The 21,655-nt window shown below is 32.7% G+C and overlaps 1 protein-coding gene across 1 annotated transcript in view; it reads right to left on the reverse strand.

The window, feature by feature from the left end:
* Window positions 1–9,095, reverse strand: part of LOC123682498 (protein singed wings 2) — a 53,632-nt gene extending 44,537 nt beyond the window's left edge. Inside the window, exon 1 of the mRNA XM_045621139.1 lies at window positions 8,873–9,095. Within this exon, the coding sequence (XP_045477095.1) occupies window positions 8,873–8,901 (29 nt within the window). The 5' untranslated portion in view covers window positions 8,902–9,095. The remainder of the gene's footprint in view (window positions 1–8,872) is intronic.
* Window positions 9,096–21,655: the final 12,560 nt, after the last annotated feature.

Here is a 21,655-nt window from a genome sequence, read left to right on the forward strand (position 1 = left end):
ATTTTATATACTTTGTTTTTTATACCAAAGTCATACACGAAAATAATATTTTCCGAGTCATATCGAAACACTTAAGGTATTTAAACAGTAGGTAATGATCAAGTGAACCGTTTTTGAAAATTCGGATGAATGTTAAAATTCACAATGAAAATTGTGCTTTTCAATAATCGCAATTCTCCACTATTCTCAAATTGAGACTCAAACAAATACCTTAAATGGAGAAAACGCCAAAGAAAAGGCAGGAGGATAGTGAAAATGGAAGCAGTTTATATAAAAACTTGATGAAGAGAACTCCAAAATAACTGAAGGAAATCAAGCAAAAGTTTTAAGTTCACCATGATGATATTATTTCAATGGAGCATGAGAAAGCATTTAATATTTTTCTAAGGAATGTAGCAATTATGACAATGAGTAAGGGTCCTTCCACACGGAGAGACGTGCGTCTCCAGCTTCCGAGCGGGAGCTTTTTCCTCTCCAACATCCAACTCTTGTGACCAGTGCTGCCAACCCTACCTAAATTTAGGTAGATCTACCTAAATTCGAACTAATCTACCTATCTACCTTTTTTGAGCTCGATCTACCTTAATTCAGCTCCGCGCGAACTTTACGGTTTTAGATCAACGACAAACCGTTTTAACAGTAACGTGACTATGAAAAAAACTATTCCTTATTAAAGCTCTCACATCGTAATTTTTACGCACGCCATTGGATACAAAGATCAGCGGCGGAGTTTCAGAAACATACAGATGCAAAGAAAGGACCGAAATGGGTCCTAATAAATAACGATGGCTGCGCCTCAATACGCACTTGCTTGATAGAAAAATAGCGATGGTAAATATGGTCGCATGTACGTAGGAATAATAGATAGGTTCGTATTGCTCGCAGATTAATTGAATCGATCCTTATGCTTAAAAAAAACAGAATAAAGTAAGATCGTCGAAAGGAATGAGATGAGACCGTCGGAATGCATCGAAGGCTGCCGTCGGGAAGCAATAAAAAACCCTTTTGGGTGTTATATATATAATGAAAGTATTTGGACAACAAGCGTTTTCTTGCAAATTATCCACATCTGTTGAAATGAAATATTTGAACGACTATTTATTCTTTCGTGTTCAACTAGTTCAAGTAGTAAAGTAGTTTTTCAATTTTTTTTTATGTAAATTCTTATATTTTATTATTAATTCATCAATATTTATCATTAATAAAGTATAATACTATGGACTCAGTTCTTTCAAAACTCCTAAAAATAAAGGAAAAAATAATCTACCTAAATTTGGCAACATCTACCTAAATTTCGAACCTCTATCTACCTTTATTTGAGCTCAGTGGGTTGGCAGCACTGCTTGTGACATTTCATTATCGCGGTGTCAACACACAAGGCAGGGACAAAATGTTTCAAGTGTTATCAACAGGATTAATGTTCTCAAAAAAAGTCAATTTCTCTATTTGAAAAATCTACTTGTCTTGAAATCGATTTCCAAGGTCATATGTGGTGGGATTCTGTAACGGCAAAGCGAAGCGAAAACGTGACGAAACGACAGTTTTGCTCGGTTCGGTATTCTGTAAAGGGATTCGGCAATAGTCGTGTTTGCCGAAGCAAAGAACGACCTCATGACGATAACGAAACATTTTAGGGTTCGTTGTCATTACGAAAAGTCCGACGACGTTTTTGATTGGTTTACTTTTACCACGTGACCAAGGCTTAAGCGTCATATTATGACACTTGAATGATTTCGATTTCGAGGTTATAATTTTGAATGTTTTGCTTCACAATATCACAATTCTTAATATTAAGTTCGAAATTCATTCTATTAATTATTGCAAATCAACTGCACATTAATTGAGTGATATCCTTTTCTGTTCAAAAAGGAATGCTCTTCTTCTGATGGCTTCAAGATTTTTATGTGTGTACAGTCGATTGCTCCAATTATTCCTGGTATTCCACATTTTTCAAAAAATTTCCCTTTATTTTGGGTCTTCTCAGAATCATTAGGGAATTTAATTCTTCCTTGGATGGCGCTTCAGTAAATGACCACCGACTGAATTTTTATATAATTTGCTCTATCAGTTCTGGTCAAAATTATCCCCTCACCTTGTTTTATTATACTTTGGTTTATCTGTTTTATTGGTCAGTTTAATAAGTTTAAATAGTTATGTTATTGTTATTTTTATTGGGTATATATTATAATTGTTGTAGTTTTTCTCGTCTTATATTCATGTATTCATAGGTATGTCAAGTACAGGTCTGACCTTTAGTGACTTCTTTTTTGGTTTATTTATTATTTTTACAGATACATTATATTATAGAAGATTTTTGTAATTTATAATGAATAAACTTATTATTATTATTATTATAATACATGGTTAATCAATTTAGTCACTTCACTAACACAACGACTGACCATGGGTTGACTTACTGCTAGCAAATATTCTTGTCCAATACCGCGTTGGTAATTTCCACTGGCAAAAAATCTCAGAGTTATCAATATTCGCTGTTCAAATGGCGTTCTCGTGTTCCTCCAATAATTATCCATAAATGATTTCAATTCATCGAATAGAACGTGAACTAAATGTTTCGACAAACGGAAAACGTCTATGAATCTCTCATCCGTTAAGTTAAATGGATCACTTCTATCTCGAAGAAATATATTCTCCTCTCTTGAAGAGTTAGACGAACTCTTCTTGAGATTTCCTCGATGATCAGAATCATTGAAAACATGATGAATATTTCTTTATACCTATACACACTATTTGTTGACTCCCCGAACTTATTTTGTAGTATGGGTAGGTTTTGTAACTGGAATAAGAATGAAGGTTTTAAATTATAATCCATTGAACGAGGTTCCATTTCGAATTTCTTCCAGTGATCAAATAAGACTTTTTGTAATACTCAATATTTGCATTCAGGTGCTGTATTCAATTAGCTAATTCATTCTTAATGATAAACTAAACAGTTTAAAATGGTATGAAACCCTTTGTTAAGTAACTTCCAATGAGAGTCATAAATCAAAATATAATTTCTGACAATACTCAAGTTAAATACTGTGGATTATTCAAAGGACATTACAGCTAGAGTCCATAAAAGGGACTCTTATCTCATTGCTCTTATTAGAGATTATCTCAGGTACCTCATATGTCAAAACCTGCAGAATCCTACAGTAGCTTAAATATCTACTTATTTGCAACGTTGCCAATGTTCCTTCGTGTAAAGTCGGTAAGCTCCGACAACGAAACTAAAAGCGTAAAGATAACGAAACGATAAAGAAAAAGACGCTTACAGAATACCGCATTCGCTTCGCTTAGCTTCGCTTCGTAACGTTATCGCTTTCGTTTACTATGATAACGAAAGTTACAGAATCCTACCCATGGAATATCTGCATCCGATGCAACCCTGAAGATAAAGAGACTTTCATTTGAAACATTTTCCGATCCAGACTCTTCCCAGGGAATTATTTTAATAGATCTTTCAAAACGGCTCACTCTGTTTATAATTCTTCTGAGCGTGTGTATGTCACTGAATTGCTCATAAATTGATGGAATGATTTTGATTGAATTTTAAGTGTATATAAAGTGGATTCGTGAATGAATGGTTTGGGATCCACATTTTTGTTACAATGTTTTTTTTTAATTAATTTTTTATTTACTCCGAAAATTTCCATTTTTTTTACCGAATTCTCGAATACAGTTGAACAAACAAAAAATTAAAATCAGTCCAACCGTTTAGGAGGAGACTAGTCAAATACACTCTGTTCAGGACAACGTCTGTCCAGATCACTAGTATAAATACCTTGCTGGGTACACAGCCACATAATAGCGGAACCTACTTACTGAAAATCATATCTATTCAAGTTGTATCAGTTGGATGTATACTAATCTTCTTTTTGAAATAAAATGTGACTGTCAAATTCTTAGAATACTTAGTTCATGTAGCAACAAAGTTATGAAATTGATTATTTCCAATTTTAACGTGTTTAGTCTCAATTTGATTTTATATAGCACCAATTTAGATATATTGCTACTCAATTTGATTGAGTATTTGAGTACGAGTGAGCAATTACATTAATGTGGGTTGAATTTTTTCGATAACACTATAAATTGATCTACTTCATTTCATGAGCATCCAACAAATTCCTTCTGGTAACGAGAGATTTACAAATTCTCGAAAATTTAGTTGTAATTTAAAATAAATAAGCCTATAGGTGTAAACCTCGAACCTGAGCGATTTTGATGAATTATCAATCATATCAATGAATGCATCGAATGGAAATGAAGTCAATTCAATATTTAAACATTCTTATATCTTTGGGCATAAAATTTCTCGTAGCATTGCAATATTTCCTCAAATACAGTAGTTAATGTTTGTTCAGTGTTCAGTTCAGATTATACGTAAATTTAACGATTTTTCTGCAATATAATGGCTGTCATACCCACAATATTATGGCAGTGTTAAAGAATGTTACGACGATATCTAGTGGTCTCTGAAGATATTAAGGCAACAACATTACTCATGTGTCTCCATTTTAAATTAATTCAGCATTGATTAATAATGTATGTGTTATGTAACTTCGTTGCCCTTGCTTGTCTTTGGTAGTTATCCTGTCGAGTGAATTATATAGTACTGATGATGGAATTTAAGTGCTGAAACTTTTGATGATCTGGATAACAGTTCGTGTAGGTTCTCATGCATCAACTTATATAGCTAAGTGAGTTGACTCAAAATGGAATTCAGGGTTGCAGCCAGAGATTTTGACAATAAAGGGAAAACCCCTGACGTGAAGTGGGGAGCTTCTGAACGCATTTTATTGCAGTTTATTATGTCACTGGATTCGATCATTTCAAATCTATTGAAAGACATATTTGCCTCCTGTCACTGTAAGTAGCCCTGCAAAATTGCGAAGAAATCGCAGAAAATTTTTCAAATACTTGAAAAAGAGTTATTCAATGAAACTTTATCTCCCTGTATCTTGTGAACGATGCATTCGATATTTTTATTGTCTGACAAACTTTTTAAATGAAGATAAAGAAGTTCCAGCAATCTACAGAGCGATTATTCTTGTGTCTACCACTTTAAAACTAACTACAAAAATCCTTCCAAACAAAATTAATTAACATACTTCCTTAGCAGATGAGCAGCAGGGATTTCGGTCGGGAATGTCATGTATGGATGCCGTATTTATTCTAAAACCAATAACTGAAAAATCGATTGAAAACAATCGCCCAGTTTTCATGTATTTCATCGATCTGGAAAAGGCTTTCGATCGCATTCAGATGAAATATATAACATACCTTCTACACGATAGACAAATACCGAAAACATCATTAAAATGATTGAAAACATATACCAAACCAGTTGGAGTCAGGCCAGGATAAACGGTGAACTGACTGAAAAAATTAAGGTGAATAACGGTATATGACAAGGTGACTCTCTTAGCCCTCTACTTTTCAACATCATAATGGATGAGCTGATAAGACAGGTGCGTAAACTGAAAGGTTACAAAATAGGCGATAGAGAAATTAAAATCTTGTGTTACGCTGACGATGTGGTGCTGATAGCTGAGAGTGAGGATGATTTACAGAGGCTGCTGCATAAATTCAACACTGTGACAAAACAGCTTAATATGAATATATCAGTGACAAAAACTAAATGCATGACTACTTCCAAAACAGACAAAGTCGTAATACAACAACATGAGATGACGTTCAGGTATCTCGGCATAGAAATATCTGGGTACGGGGATGTTGAAGCTTAGGTGAGGAGACAAGCCTCGAAGGCAACAAAAACAGCCGCATATCTCAACAGCATCATCTGGAACAATAAACATATAGGAACTGAAGTCAAATCAAGGATGTACTACAACACAGCGATCAGACCCATATTAACATACACTGCAGAAACCAGGCCTGGAACCTCGATAACAAGGCAGATCCTAGATAGGAATGGGGAAAGATAGCTGGCAGGACACTTGTGTATCGGGTGCGGAGCGAGTACATCAGAACATTATGTAAAATGACAACATCGACGAATGGGTACTACAAAGAAAGAAGGAGTGGAACGAACACCTGTAAGCTAGGTTGACATGGTTAGTGGATCACAGTTGTGGTTCAAGAATACTTGGAAAACGACCCGTGTCAACGGAAGAGTCGAGCGAATATTCACGAAATGAACGATTTATCCTAGTTGACACGGGTAGTGAAGCACAAGCGAGGTTAGTTATGTGTGGAGATCGACTCGTGTCAATGGAGGAGTTGTGAAACTATTCTCGAAACGGACGGTTTCGAAGGCGGCACGAACGTAAAATGGGATATCGAACATGTTAGATATTTAACGTGTTTCGTGGTCTTGGAGCGACCATAGTGGAAGAAGACAAGGGTTATTTACGATTTTTTTTGTACTGAATTGTGCTGTACTAGATTTGTGATACTTTGTAACATTGATTTTTTTTTTTTTTGTTACATACGACTTTGGGAATATTTCCCGAACATGTTTATTCGGTTTCAACGGATGAAATAAATCTTTACTTTTAGTACATGTACTGAATATCACAAAATTCAATGAAAAGCTAGGCCAGCACCTATGTCATAAATCTTTTGGGTTTCACAGGAATACTCAAAAAATTATAAAAAAACTCATCTCAGCACATCTGTGTTTCGATTTTGTTCTGCACTCATGGAAAGTTGTGCCCCTGACATTTACTTGAAAAATTAAAGAAAGTTAGTCTTGCACTTTCGTTTTTCTTCGGCCAAAATTGCTTCAGACATTTTTGCTACATTTGTGCAGTTGCCTTGTTCTGGTCAGATTTTCAGAAATAATTCTCTACTTTTTCTTCAAAGGATTGAAATCAGTTATCAGTAAATAATTTGAAAATCTGACAGACACCAGTCAGCAGCATATACCTATAGGCCAACTATGCAGGGTGAGTCTTTGCTTGTACATGTCCGATTCTAATCCATTTGCGAGATATAACTGAGAATTACATTTTTCAATGCATTTTCAACAGCCCATATCTTTTCTACCGAGCCGATTCGGAAAAAAGTATTTCCTTTGACGTCAGGAATTGCTAACTGCAAAATTCGAATTTAATTCTACTGATAAGTTTATCAAATAATGAAATTCCACTCATAAGGCAATGTTTATTGATCACCCTGTAGGACTGTGTCAATAATGGTTTTTGAATGTTTTCTATGAATTAATTATTCGTGGTTACGAATTCGAAAAAAAATCATAAATTGCTCGTACAGGGTATTTCCGAAAATAGAAAAAGTCCGGATCTAATTTGTTCGCGATTTCAGAAATATTGTAGGAAGGCGATAGTAGAGTGACTACACTTCAAAATTTGAAATTATTCGGACGATCAGTCAGAGAGTTATCGAACTATGAAATTTCACTTATAAGGTTAACATCATATAGCAAACGGCGATCTTGATATGACTCCTTCATGATGACCTTCATTCTTCATTGTCGCATTCTTACCGGGATACCCTGTATATAGCCTAACTATATAAAACAATTCTCAGACAAAAATTCTTGTGAAAATATTAACGGCAAGAGAAACCGAAAAAGCGAGATTCCTTGGATATAAAAAGTCCTATGAAAATAGAGCCACAAACGTTTTGCGATTGATCAACAAAAATCACATGCTTAGAAATTTGGAATGAGATTTAATTCGGTCATAAACAACAGGCAGGAATACCGACAAAGTTAATTCCCATCAAAAAGGTGCCGCATCATAATCATAAATATCTAGATTGACGCTGAAAGACACTTGCAGTCATCAGGGCTGGTCGGCATCCCTTTGTGCCGACGAAGAAACAACATAAATTTGCCAAATAGGTTATGGAGATACGAATATACGTCATTCCGTTGCCGTGAAAAAGAAAGTGAAATCATCGAACGCCATGCACTACCCATGTCAACCTAGCTTCTCATGGTGGTAAACACGCGAAAACGCTTCAAAACGACGAAGATCTCGTTCGGTTTGAGTCGAATGGAAAAACTGAGAACTCGTGTTGCCGGCGTCGCTCTAACGCCGATGACAATATTTGAAAAAAAAAGATTCTATGTATTTTTCATCAGAAAACAAAAATTTGTTTGAAATTCATCATTGGAATAATTAAGATACCAAAAACCTTCCAATTTTCTAAGTGATAAAAAACCAACAACAACGATTTTTCAATGATGAATTTAAAAATTTTTTCATTATCATGAAATTACAAAAGTTTTTGAGACACTATTTTCAGCAAATTGTTGTTTATCACTTTCTTATTTGGTAATATTTCCATAGTTCGATATTGTGAATTTTCGAATAGAAATACATGATAACGCATATTTTTTTTTAAAGAAGATTTTATGTATTTTTTCATCAGAAAACAAAATTTAGTTTGAAATTCATCATTGGAATAATTGAGATACCAACAACCTTTCAAATTTTTAAGTGATAAAAAAAGAACACTCAAAATTTTTTTGTGAAAAAAATCAGTCAGTTTATTCCACACTGCTATACGAAAGTTTGTTTCAAAAACTGAAAGAATCCATCAAGCGATTTCAGCATAGAAACAAAATAAATTTGCACTGAAAAAGGTGGTGTAGACTCCTTTAGGTAACGCTGTTTTCTACTTTATTTATTAATTATAAGAGTATGAGTTTTCCTGGAAAACATTAAAATCCTAGACTGAATGGTCGATTCTCAATATCAATGTGATATCAATACTTAACTATTCACTAATAATTTCAACAAGGTATCCTATTAAAAAAAAATTAATTTGTACTATTTAATTAAAAACAAATAATTCCCTTGATTATTATTCAAATATTCAACCTTTAGGAACACTCTACAGAGAGTGTCTTGTAGAATAAAAACTTAGTAGTACTCACAAAAATAATAAGTTACATCCATGCATCATTAACCACCCAGAAAATTAAAAACATGAGCAAAGTCTCTCCTCCGAAAAGTTCTCGATGTAAGAAATTTCTTTATCGACCATTTGCAGCAGAACGTAACCGAGAGAAAAACACGCGAGAATATACCTCATGGTGGTAAACACGCTAAAACGCTTGTAAACGACGAAGGTCTCGTTCGGTTTGAGTCGAATGGAAAAACTGAGAACGCGTCTCTCTAACCCCGATGACAATATTTAAAAAAAAGATTGTATGTATTTTTTTCATCAGAAAACAAAAATTAGTTTGGAATTCATCATTGGAATAATTGAGATACCAAAAATCTTTCAATTTTCTAAATGATAAAAAACAAATACTGAAGTTTTTTGTGAAAAAATCATTGAGTTAATTCTAAACCGCCATACGAAAGTTTATTTTGAAAACTGAAAGAATCATTCAAGCGATTTCAGCTCAGAATCAAAATGAATTTGCACTGAAATTGAAAAAATAGTGAAAAAGGTAGTGTGGACCCTTTAGGTAACGCTGTTTTCTACTTTACTTATTACTTATAACAGTATGAGTTTTTCTGGAAAAAAGTGAAATCCTAGACTCAATGGTCGACTCTCAATATCAATATGACATCAATACTTAACTAATAATTTCAACTAGGTAGGTACATATTGAAAAAATATTAATTTGTATTATTTATTTAACCTTTCCACTAAGGAACGGGTATGTACCCCATTTCGCGATTATTTCTTTAATTTGAAAAAAAAAATATATATACGATATCAAATTCCATTCAACTAAACTTAGTCAATATTTTCAGGTATATTTTAAAGTACATATAATATTTTATATAAAAAGATTAAATTATCCGTTTGCAGTTAGATATGCCTTTGATGATAAACAACGATATGCAAATTACTTCATAAACCTATTTGTTGCTGCTTGCTCGGTCTCAGTCATAAATGTGAATTTGTTGGATCAAAAAGAATCCTACATCTATTTCTATAAACGCAGGGACTTTTTTTATGTTTAGGAGAAGAACTAATAAAGCCAAATGAAACTGATGTGCACCTTCAATCCGGAAAAAAATCTTCACAAACGAATTGTCAATGCAATGCATATGATCTTGTGGGAAATCCAATTCTTGAAACTAAACATGATCAACCTCGAACAACAATTGGAAGGTACCGGGTTTTTCACCATAATTTGACCCCCCCTTTAACTTTGTTACTAAAAGAGGTACAAAAAAATGTTTTGTACAAAAGTTTCACGAAATCGACTAGTGTTTTTTAAAATGCTTCCACAAAACGAAATATATACAGAGTGGGCCACATATTGATAGCAACTTCGTTTTTTCAAATGGAACACCCTGTATATTTTTCTATATTTGACTAGCTCTTTTTCCCCTGATTTCAAATAGATAACATATGTTTGGCCTATCTCTCTTATTCTGAGTACCACAGAGTTTCAAATTTTAAGAACCACCTGGCATGCAAGCTGGCAGTTTTCAAGTGGTAGGCTGCGATAACTCAAAATGATATTTTTTGAGTTATCTCGTTGGCAATTTGACTATATGTCATATCGTTGCCAACGAGATAACTCAAAAAAGAGCATTTTGAGTTATCGGAGCCTACCACTTGAAAACTGATTACTGAGCATGCTAGGTGTTTCTCAAAATTTGAAACTCTGTGGTACTCAGAATAAGAGAGATAGGCCAAACATATGTTATATATTTGAAATCGGGGGAAAAAGAGCTAGTCAAATATAGAAAAATATACAGGGTGTTCCATTTGAAAAAATTAAGTTGCTATCAATATGTGGCCCACTCTGTATATATCTTGTTTTGTGAAATTATTTTAAAGAAGATTAGTCGATTTCGTGAAACTTTTGTGGAAAACATTTTTTTGTACCTCTTTTAGTAACAAAGTTAAAGGGGGGGTCAAATTATGGTGAAAAACCCGGTACGTTCTGTGTTTTAGAATGAAAGACCGAAAAAGCAGGGTAATTTGCGGAATGTGTAACGAATTTGTTTGAGAAGAGCACCAAAAAGTCCAAAAAAAGTTTTGTGTACAACATGTGTATCTTCTTCTGAAATCGAATAATACTAGTTTTTCCATTAATATTAATGTTAGCTTTTTCATCATATAAATGAATGAAACATTATTCAAACATTATACAGCTCTTTTTTGTTTTATTTGAAATGTAAATTTGAATCAACACACAAGTTTTTTCATGGGGTACAATTGTACCCCACTCCGGTAACGACGTAAAAAAAAACAAAAAATTGCCATGATTATTATTCAAATATTCAACCTATAGTAACACTCTGCGGAGTGTCATGTAAATTTAAAAATTCATAAGTACTCACAAGAATAATAAGTTACATCCATGCATCATTAACCACCCAGAAAATTAAAAACATGAGCAAAGTCCCTCCTCCAAAAAGTTCTCGATGTAAGAAATTTCTTTATCGACCATTTGCAGCAGAACGTAACCGAGAGAAAAACACGCGAGAATATACTTCATGGTGGTAAACACGTGAAAACGCTTGTAAACGACGAAGATCTCGTTCGGTTTGAGTGAATGCAAAAACTGAGAACTCGTGTTGCCGGCGTCGCTCTAACCCCGATGACAATATTTAAAAAAAAGATTGTATGTATTTTTTCATCAGAAAACAAAAATTAGTTTGAAATTCATCATTGGAATAATTGAGATACCAAGAATTTTTCTGGTTGATAAAAAACAAACACTGAAGTTTTTTGTGAAAAAATCTTTGAGTTAATTCTAAACCGCCATACGAAAGTTTATTTTGAAAACTGAAAGAATCATTCAAGCGATTTTAGCACAGAATCAAAATGAATTTGCACTGAAATTGAAAAAGTAGTGTAAAAGATAGTGTGGACCCTTTAGGTAACGCTGTTTTCTACTTTATTCATTACTTATAACAGTATGAGTTTTTTTGGAAAAAAGTGAAATCCTAGACTCAAAATGGTCGACTCTCAATATCAATATGACATCAATACTTAACTAATAATTTCAACTAGGTAGCTACATAATGAAAAAATATTAATTTGTATTATTTATCTAACCTTTCCACAAAGGAACGGAGTATGTACCCCATTTCGCGATTTTTTCCTTTCATTTGAAAAAAAAACAGTACGATATCAAATTCCATTCAACTAAAACTAGTAAATAGTTTTAGACATATTTTAAAGTAGATATAATATTTTATATAAAAATATAGGCTTATACATCACCAGAAAAATGCCATGGGGTACATTTGTGCCCCGTTCAGACATTTACGTTAAACAGTAATTAAATTATCCGTTTGCAGTTAGATATGCGTTTGATGATAAACAGTGATGTGCAAATTACTTCATAGACCTATTTGTAGCTGCTTGCTCGGTCTCAGTCATAAATGTGAATTTGTAGGCCCAAAAAGAATCCTACATCTATTTCCTCAAACATTTACAAACGCAGGGACTTTTTGTATGTTTAGGAGAAGAACTAATAAAGCCAAATGTAACTGTGCACCTGCAATCTGGAAAAAATCTTCACAATCCAATTCTTGAAGCTAAACATGACCAACAATTGAAAGGTGCGTTTTGTGTTCTAGAATGGAAGACCGAAAAAGCAGGGTAATTTGCGAAATGTGAAACGAATTTGTTTGAGAAGAGCACCAAAAACTACAAAAAAAAGTTTTGTGTACATGTGCATCTTCTTTCGAAATCGAATGATACTAGTTTTCCATTAATATTAATGTTAGATTTTTTATCATAATAATGAATAAACATTATTCAAACATTAAACAGCTCTTTTTTGTTTTATTTGAAATGTAAAATAAATTTAAATCAACACACAAGTTTTTTCATGGGGTACAAATGTACCTCACTCCGGTAATGACGTAAAAAAAAAAACAGAAAATTGTCATGATTATTATTCAAATATTCAACCTATAGTAACACTCTGCGGAGTGTCATCTAAATTAAAAAATTCATAGGTACTCACAAAAATAATAAGTTACATCCATGCATCATTAACCACCCAGAAAATTAAAAACATGAGCAAAGTCTCTCCTCCGAAAAGTTCACGATGTAAGAAATTTCTTTATCGACCATTTGCAGCAGAACGTAACCGAGAGAAAAACACGCGAGAATATACCTCATGGTGGTAAACACGCTAAAACGCTTGTAAACGACGAAGTTCTCGTTCGGTTTGAGTCCAATGGAAAAACTGAGAACTCGTGTTGCCGGCGTCGCTCTTACCCCGATGACAATATGCTTTTAACAAGTGAACGCGACCGTCTGAACGTCAAAACCGCGGATAGGTTGATGGCGTGCCTCGCGGTTATATTGCACAGTAGAAAGAGGGGAACCCACGATGCTCTCGGCGTAAACATTCAAAAAAATTCGAGAAATGCGTTAGGAGCTTTTGAGCAGTTGTTCGTTTATACGCACTTGGAGACCGTAAAATTATCCATATTTTATTAGATGCGATTTATTATGAAGTCATTGAATTGTCGGTTGAATGTGATTTATTCATATAAACCGGCAAAATTAGGTGAACCATGTTTTGAATTCATTTTCTCCTGAACCCTATGGCCGATTTAAGCATTAATTTTTTTTAATTTTATCTTGATCCTCGGAGACCTAACTGTTTGTTATATACAGGGTGAGCAAATCTCTATGTTTCAGCATCACAACTTCTAAACAAGAGGAGATAGATAAAAGCTGATACCCCATTCGCTTCATTCATAGTATTCATTTTTGGCCACTTCCTTTTGTTTTCGAGCAAACTGCAAGTGTAAACACTCGTCAACGTATTACTTCACAAGATGTTCTGAATAAAATCTTACTCTTCATTTTTTTTTTGTTCACTAGTTACAGGGTAGGCAGATTTCGATGTTTTAGCACTACAACTTTTAAACCAGAGGAGATAAACAAAATCTGATACCCTGTTCACGTTCTCTTTTTCTGAGAAACTAACAAGACTAGTATTCATTTTTGGCCCTCTTCTCTTGTTTTCGAGTTATAAGCGAAAATTGGAAAAATGGCGATATCGAAAAATCTCCGTTGATACTGATTATTAAGCTCTGAAATTTCGTCTATCACCTCTGGTTTGAAAGTTGTAGTGCTAAAGCATCGAAATTTGCCCACCCTGTACAGGAGTGAACAAAAAAAAATTAAAAAATAATATTTTATTCAGAACATCTTGTGAAGTTATACGTTGAGAGACGAGAGTGTTCACACTTGCACTTCGTTCTAATATGAACATTTCCTTCTTTTAGTAATTGCGATATCTTAATTTTGAGGGAAATTACAGCAGAGAGGTTTCAATAAACTGAAAAAAGTGTTCATTGTATTAAAGATTCAATTTTATTCCTTTGATGCACCGTACTTTTTCACCAATATAATAAATTTCGATTCTTTAACATATATTCTTATTAATTGATATTGTTAATGCTTGTGTCCCGAATACGTTGTTTACTGAGGAGATCTCAGAATCCCTTCGAGCTAGAAAGAAGAATGGCACATTTTCGGGCTGAATTTTTGAGAGATTTAATTCGTTGAAATCAGTTGATGCAACCTCATAAATTCAAATGTTTTCGAGCTATAAGAGAAAACTGGAAAATGGCGTGGAATGAAAAGTTCTCATAACTTTTTTAATTTTGGTGCAATCAACATGAAATATTTGAAAAAATCCTACAACGGGCACTTTTTTGAGAATCCATTGATGTCATCATTTATTTCCTATTTAGTCCAGGAGGAATCGGCGCATGAGTACCGAAAACTATTCCACCTCAATTTTTTATGTGATCCTCTTCAAATTGTCCTACTGATAATATAAATGCATGTTGCCATGGGGCAACCCCGGGCCATATTGTTTAAACCGAAATTGTTTAAACAACTGCAAGGAATTGTTATTTTTCAACCGGACAAAATTTTTTTATATTCTTTGTTGAAATACAAATAAAAAAGGCCGTCTGACTTTTTAGGATACAGGTAATATTTTTAAAGATATGAATTTTTAAAGGTTCGAAAAATCTCAAATTTGGGTACTTTCGACCCATGAAAAATATATTAAAAAAAAAAATATATCAATAATATTTTTTTCTTAATTCTTCATACAATAGTTAATAATATTGTGAATAGAGATCTTAAAAAATTTCATTGTTTATACCTGTTTTTTAATTTTTAATTTTGCGCACTCACAAGTATGCGTCGCTTACCTTTAAGTATCGCCGTCTCTCTCTGACTCATGCGCTGCATTGCTCTCTTTAAAAATCTTGATAAAGTTGATAGTTTTTAAGATAGATGATAAATAATAATTGAAGACACAGAGAGGCCGAGTCAGAGAGAGACGGCGATACCTAAAGGTAAGCGACGCATACTTGTGAGTGCGCGAAATTAAAAATTAAAAAACAGGTATAAACAATGAAATTTTTTAAGATCTCTATTTACAATATTATTAACTATTGTATGAAGAATTAAGAAAATAATATTATTAATATTTATTTTTTTTTTAATATATTTTTAATGGGTCGAAAGTACCCAAATTTGAGATTTTTTGAACCTTTAAAAATTCATATCTTTAAAAATATTACCTTTATCGTAAAAAGTCAGAGGGCCTTTTTTATTTGTATTTCAATAAAGAATATAAAAAAAATTGTCCAGTTGAAAAATAACAATTCCTTGCAATTGTTTAAACAATATGGCCCGGGGTTGCCCCATGGCAACATGCATTTATATTATAAGTAGGACAATTTGAAGAGGATCACATAAAAAAATTGAGGTGGAATAGTTTTCGGTACTCATGCGCCGATTCCTCCTGGACTAATTGCCATTAGTTTCGAAGTTTTATTACAAAGTTGTGTTTTTTAAACATAAAAACTTTTATAACAAATAATGTTTTTTTCCTTTCAAAAATGGATAACATGATATATCTTATCAAACTATAAAAATCATCAAAAGTTTCAGTTTCACGCGGAAAATCAAACTTAACGGACTTAACGCCGTTGTATTTTTTCTTTTTGTAACATTTAAGGACATGTATAATATAATAATATAATCTGTGAACTTCAGATGATTAAAATATTCGGTGGCCACCAAGACCTCCGGACCCAACTTCGTTGTATTTTTTACTTTAGTAACATTTAAAGGACAATATTTATAAATTTGATAATATTGAAAAAATCTTACAGTGTTAAACCCGGAGACCTTGATGGCAGCCACCGAATATTTAAATCATCTTGAAGTTCACATATTATTATAGATAGGCACTTGGTTGATTTGCCGTGTGAAATTGAAACTGTTGATTTCACAGTTTGATAAGAAATTTATATACCATGTTATATATTTTGAAAAAGGAAAAAAAAACGATTATATATGTTACTTATGGAAATGATTATGGTTTACATTCAAAAAACACAAATTTGTGTCATAACTTCAAAATTAATGGCAATTAAAATGAATGATGATACCTATGGATACTAATACAGATATAGTGTCTGTAGGATATTCTTGTTTCGTGTTATTAGCATTAATGAAAAAGAAGTTATGGGAACTTTTCATTTCACACCATTTTCCAATTTTCCCTTATAGCTTGAAAACAGATGATTTTATGGGGTTGAGGTTTTCACCAAATCAATTCTCTCAAAAATCGTGCCCGAAGTCCACTTTTTTCTAGCTCACAGGAGTCCTATGTTCGCCTCACTAGACAACGAATTCAGGACAGTCGATACATCAATATCAGGATTCTGAAATTGATGTTCGTTGTTTCCATGAAATATTCATTGGATAGAAGAACTTTGTTCATTAGACCAATAAAGTGGTAGATATATTAACTACTCCGGACAATTCCAATGAACAAATATACATTATTGATACAAAATACAACCGACCGAATAATGAACCAGACTTTATTGATTTGATAGAAGTTTTTCCTTAATTCTGAAAAAACAATTCATCAATATGATGAACGACTTTTCATTGTATCAATGGTTCTGTTCATCGCTCGAAAAATGATATCTGAATTCATCAAAACAGTTAACATTTTCGTGAAATTTATGTAGGTACAGATTTGGTTTGGTGTATTAATTGAAATTAAGTTTAAGAGCTTTGCGAATCAAAACATTAACTTCCCGTTCTACAACAGTACCATATTAAGTGCTGAAATTTCTCTCAAAATTTAGATATCGCAATAAATAAGAAGAGTACAAAATGTTCAGATGTGATAAGGCAACATCTGAGATTTCGTAACATTCTCGTTTGTCAACGGATCACAGAGTGTTCTGACTAAAACCTTAATTTTAATATTTTTGTTCTCCCCGAAATTTGAACATTTAAGTTGCTGAGGAATCAAGCTTCGTTGTAAGAAAATAATTGCTAAAATCGGCTGAAGGGTTCAAGAGGAAATTAACTAGAAAATTTGTGAAGATTTTGAATTTGTACGTTGCATTAATTTAGCAGCTTTTGAACAACATTCTACTTGATTTCTTTCTATTTCCGGTGAGGCGATCAAAATGAAGTTCAGTAAAAAGCTTGAATAGTTATTTTGTATCATTTACATGCAAAATTTCAAGTAAGATTTGTTGATATTAGACATATTACATATACAGGGGGTTTCCTAATTGAATTTCAATATTTATGAAGGTGATTTTTGAGCCCATTTCAAGAAGAAAACTTCATTTAAATATATGTCCTGAACGTCTTACCTTTTGAGATACAGAGGGTGGTAAAATTTTCGAAAATGAATAATTTATTATTTATATCTGCAATACCACTTCAATATTATATTAATATTATTAAAGATATTTTAAATTTGATCTCTTGAATTTTTTAGTTCGATGCACGGGCTTCATCCAAAAAAATAAAATATACGTATGTGTGCATGGCGATATTGTCATGTTATGATCATGGAGAGAAACGGTTTTTATTTAAATATAAGTGGAAACCATGCATCGGATTGAAAAAAGTCAAGTGATCAACTTTGGTAAGAAATAATTTCAAAATTAAATTTCAAAAATAATTTTTTTTTCAGGAAAACTCTGTGGCAGACCATCAATGTCTGCCAAAATAGGCATGTCAAATTACGTACGAACGCCACTGGTGGAAATGAAAAAAAATGATACAATAAAAATGCCTCTTGATTCATAGTAAATGTATGACAACTTTCATTAAAATATCTGAAGTGGTAGACATTAATAATAAATGATTTACTTTTGAAAATTTTAAGACGTTTAGCACATATGTTTCTTTCTTAAAATGGCCCAGAAATCAACCCCATAAATATTGACATCCAATTAGGAAACACCCTGTACATAATTCTTCATGAATTGTCTCTGGTCCTGCTGACACGATAAACATGAAAATATTCATGAAGCTTTAAAATTGCCATCTCACATCATTTCGATCAAATCCATAGTCTGAAAATTTTCAAGAAAACAGAAAACTGAACGGTTTTTCTTTTGAAAGTTATCTTGTTTACAGACGGACATATATAATTAAATCTAAACACAGATTGGTCAACTGCTAGTCGTGCTTTTTCAGTTCATAATTCTGGAAAGATTGACTTTGTGATGAGATCATACAGGGCTTTGTTTGAGGAATGTACGTTCAATTATTAGAGAAAGCTTTTTCAATTTCGTTTGTTTATCTCTAAATAAATATAAGTTCGTTTTTCTATTTCATGAAAGTTTCGGAATGTTTATATCTTACAATAAAACTATAAATGAAGTGATGTGTATTTGAGAATGATAAATATCTGTATAATGTAAGCGTGGTTTAAAAGAGTAAATCCTATCTAGTGTGGAACCTTTATTCATCTTTCAATACAGATCTGACCGTACGAATTCTTTGTGCCAAGGTAAAATGTTGGCCATCAAGTGGAATCGGTTATCAAAGCGAAATAATTGCATTGAAGCCTACTTTAATCGATTACATTCAGTTCAGGATACTAAATCTGGCCCATACGTACTAATTGGCACAATTGAACTTGACATATAGACCGGTATTAATCTGCTGGAGATGATCAGGTTCTAGTGATAGGTGCAACCACTAGGTACAACCTATCGAATACATTGGATTGTCTTTTGATTGATACAATTAGACTATATGCGACTTGATCGGACAAGATGATTTACAAACAATTAATGATCAAAATATGCATGAAAATTGTTCAAAATATGTATTTGCAAATAAAAAAGTTAAACATCTTTTTCAATTAATACTAAATTGATAATGATATGATTGATTCCATTTTCAAATGTGTGCAGAAAAAATACCATTTCACAATATTTGAGTAGGTATATTAAAGATGCATTCAAGTTCAACTAGTTTGATTTTACTAACAAAATTGACTTTACTTGAAAATCAAATTTTTATGTAAAAAAGTTCGACTTGACTTGATTTCTCTATCTTTAGGTTTGGCTTGAAATCAAACTTCTTCAAACAGTTTGAAGCAGGACGTTTTGATAAATTTGACAAGGTGATTTTGAGTTGAAAAATACGATTTCATATAAAATTGAAACGAAGCCAGAGAGGAATAACAGAGGCTCCTTCAAAGAAAATTCAGATAAATTAGCCAAAACAGAGGGCGGTGAAATTTTATTTCGGCGGGGCTCTAAAATGTCTGGCGGCGGCCCTGATGACCTGCTGCCATCTATAGGCAACTATAGATATATATCAATCTTGGCGACAAGTCATACACATGTTAATCATTCAATTCGTCTCGCTAAAGTGAAGATTATTATTTTAAGTTTTTCTTGTGCTGATTATCATCGTCATATAATTAAAATATTTCACAGAAATATTTTTTCAGCTCCATCTGAAACTATTAGTGTTTTATATCATCATTTTGAATATATCAAGTGTAAAGACATTGTGAGTTCTTGTTGAGAGAATTTCATCATCATCTGAATCGAATCGCCAGTCAGGGCCGCCGCCAGATATTTAGGCGCCCCGGTAAAATAAAATTTCGCTGGCCTGATTTGTCTAATTTATCTGAATTTTCTTCGTAGGAGCCTCTGTTATTCCTCTTAGGCATCTCTTCATTTCCATATAAATCGTTATTTTAATTTGAAATTATCTTCTAAAAAAGGTGCATTTTATTACCTATTTGTATTTTATAACGATAATTGAGAGCGCATATTCGGATAAAAAAAAATAGCTCTTGATGGAGCATAAAACATAACAAGTATGTTTTGTTTTATTGACTCACTGCAACCCTAAATTTTGGCGCCCCGGCAAAATGTCCGGTTTGCCGGTCCTGGTGGCGGCCCTGTCGCCAGTAATATTCTTATCCTTTCAACCCTTGATTACTGATAGGTATCACTTCTGAAGCATCATTTTCAACATCGAAGAGTTCAACTAGAAACATTATTAAGCTTTTGATTTGTTTTTGATGACATTCTGATTAGTTTTTAACGAGGTTTTGATTTGTTTTCAATGAGCTTTCGATGTGTTTTTAATGAGCTTTTTTTTTTAATGACAATTTGATTCGTTTTTAAGAGCTTGTGATTTGTTTTCATTGAGCTTTTGATTCGTTCTTAATGATCTTTCGATTTGTTTTTGATGACGTTTTAAATCATTCTTGATGACATTTTGTTTTTTTTTTAATGAGCTTTCAATTTGTTTTTAATGAGCTTCTGATCTGTTTTTAATGACATTTTGATTCGTTTTTAATGAGCTTTCGATTTATTTTTAATGACTTTTTGATTCTTTATCAATGAGCTCCTGATTTGTTTCCAATGACATTTTGAATCGTTTTAATGACATTTTGATTCAGTTTCAATTAGTTTTTGATTTGCTTCAATGAGATGTTGATGTGTTTTTAATGACATTTCGATTGGATTTATTGACATTCTGATTCGTTTTTAATTTGTTTTCAATGAGCTTCTGATTTGTTTTTAATGACATTTTGATTCGTTTTTAGTGAGCTTTCGATTTGTTTTTAATGACTTTTCGATTCTTTATCAATGAGCTCCTGATTTGTTTTCAATGACATTTTGAATCGTTTTTAATGACATTTCGATTGGTTTTTATTGACATTCTGATTCGAGGAGGAGGAAATTTCAAATTTCTCGGTTCCACCCTTATATGATTATCGTCAAGAAAATAATTTTCTAGCTGAAAAAAATTCTGCAAAATATCGTTATTTGGAAAAATATGATCTCAAGTGTGCTCTGATGACCGTTTCCATAAACTAGATGGACCTGGAAATCTTTGCCCTTCTTAAAAAATCTTGGACCATTAGAGGAAATATCTGCGAGCTGAGACTTTTTAAAAAATTTCTAGGTCTCTCCAGTGCTATATCAATCCCAATGGAGGTGCTTCGGAAGAATGAATAACGATATTAGAATATATGAAATAGATTTTACAAGTCATCGGATTTCTAACCAAGAGACTATAAAGAAACAATTACATTTATCAGAATATAACCTCAGAAGGTTTATAGTTGAAGTTATTCGACAGTTCCTATAAAAGAAATTCGCCAAACCCGAAATACGTTCCTACAAATTGTATCACAATTAAAAAATTGTGGTATCAAAATAAAATAGTTTTCTTGCTGATATTCTTATTTTTCATTTTCATTTCTTAATTATTATATCAAAGTGAAGACTTTTTGAGATTCCCAACATGACCGTTATGACCGAATTTCAAAATAACGTACTTCGTTGAAGTCCTGATTGACTTGTAGCCCTTTCACATGCCACCAATCACATAGGACAATCGATAAGTTATCACATTTTAAAAATGCCAATAGCTTATAATC

The sequence above is a fragment of the Harmonia axyridis genome, chromosome 6 (genome assembly GCF_914767665.1).
Source record: "Harmonia axyridis chromosome 6, icHarAxyr1.1, whole genome shotgun sequence".
In the NCBI taxonomy this organism is placed as follows: Eukaryota; Metazoa; Arthropoda; class Insecta; order Coleoptera; family Coccinellidae; genus Harmonia; species Harmonia axyridis.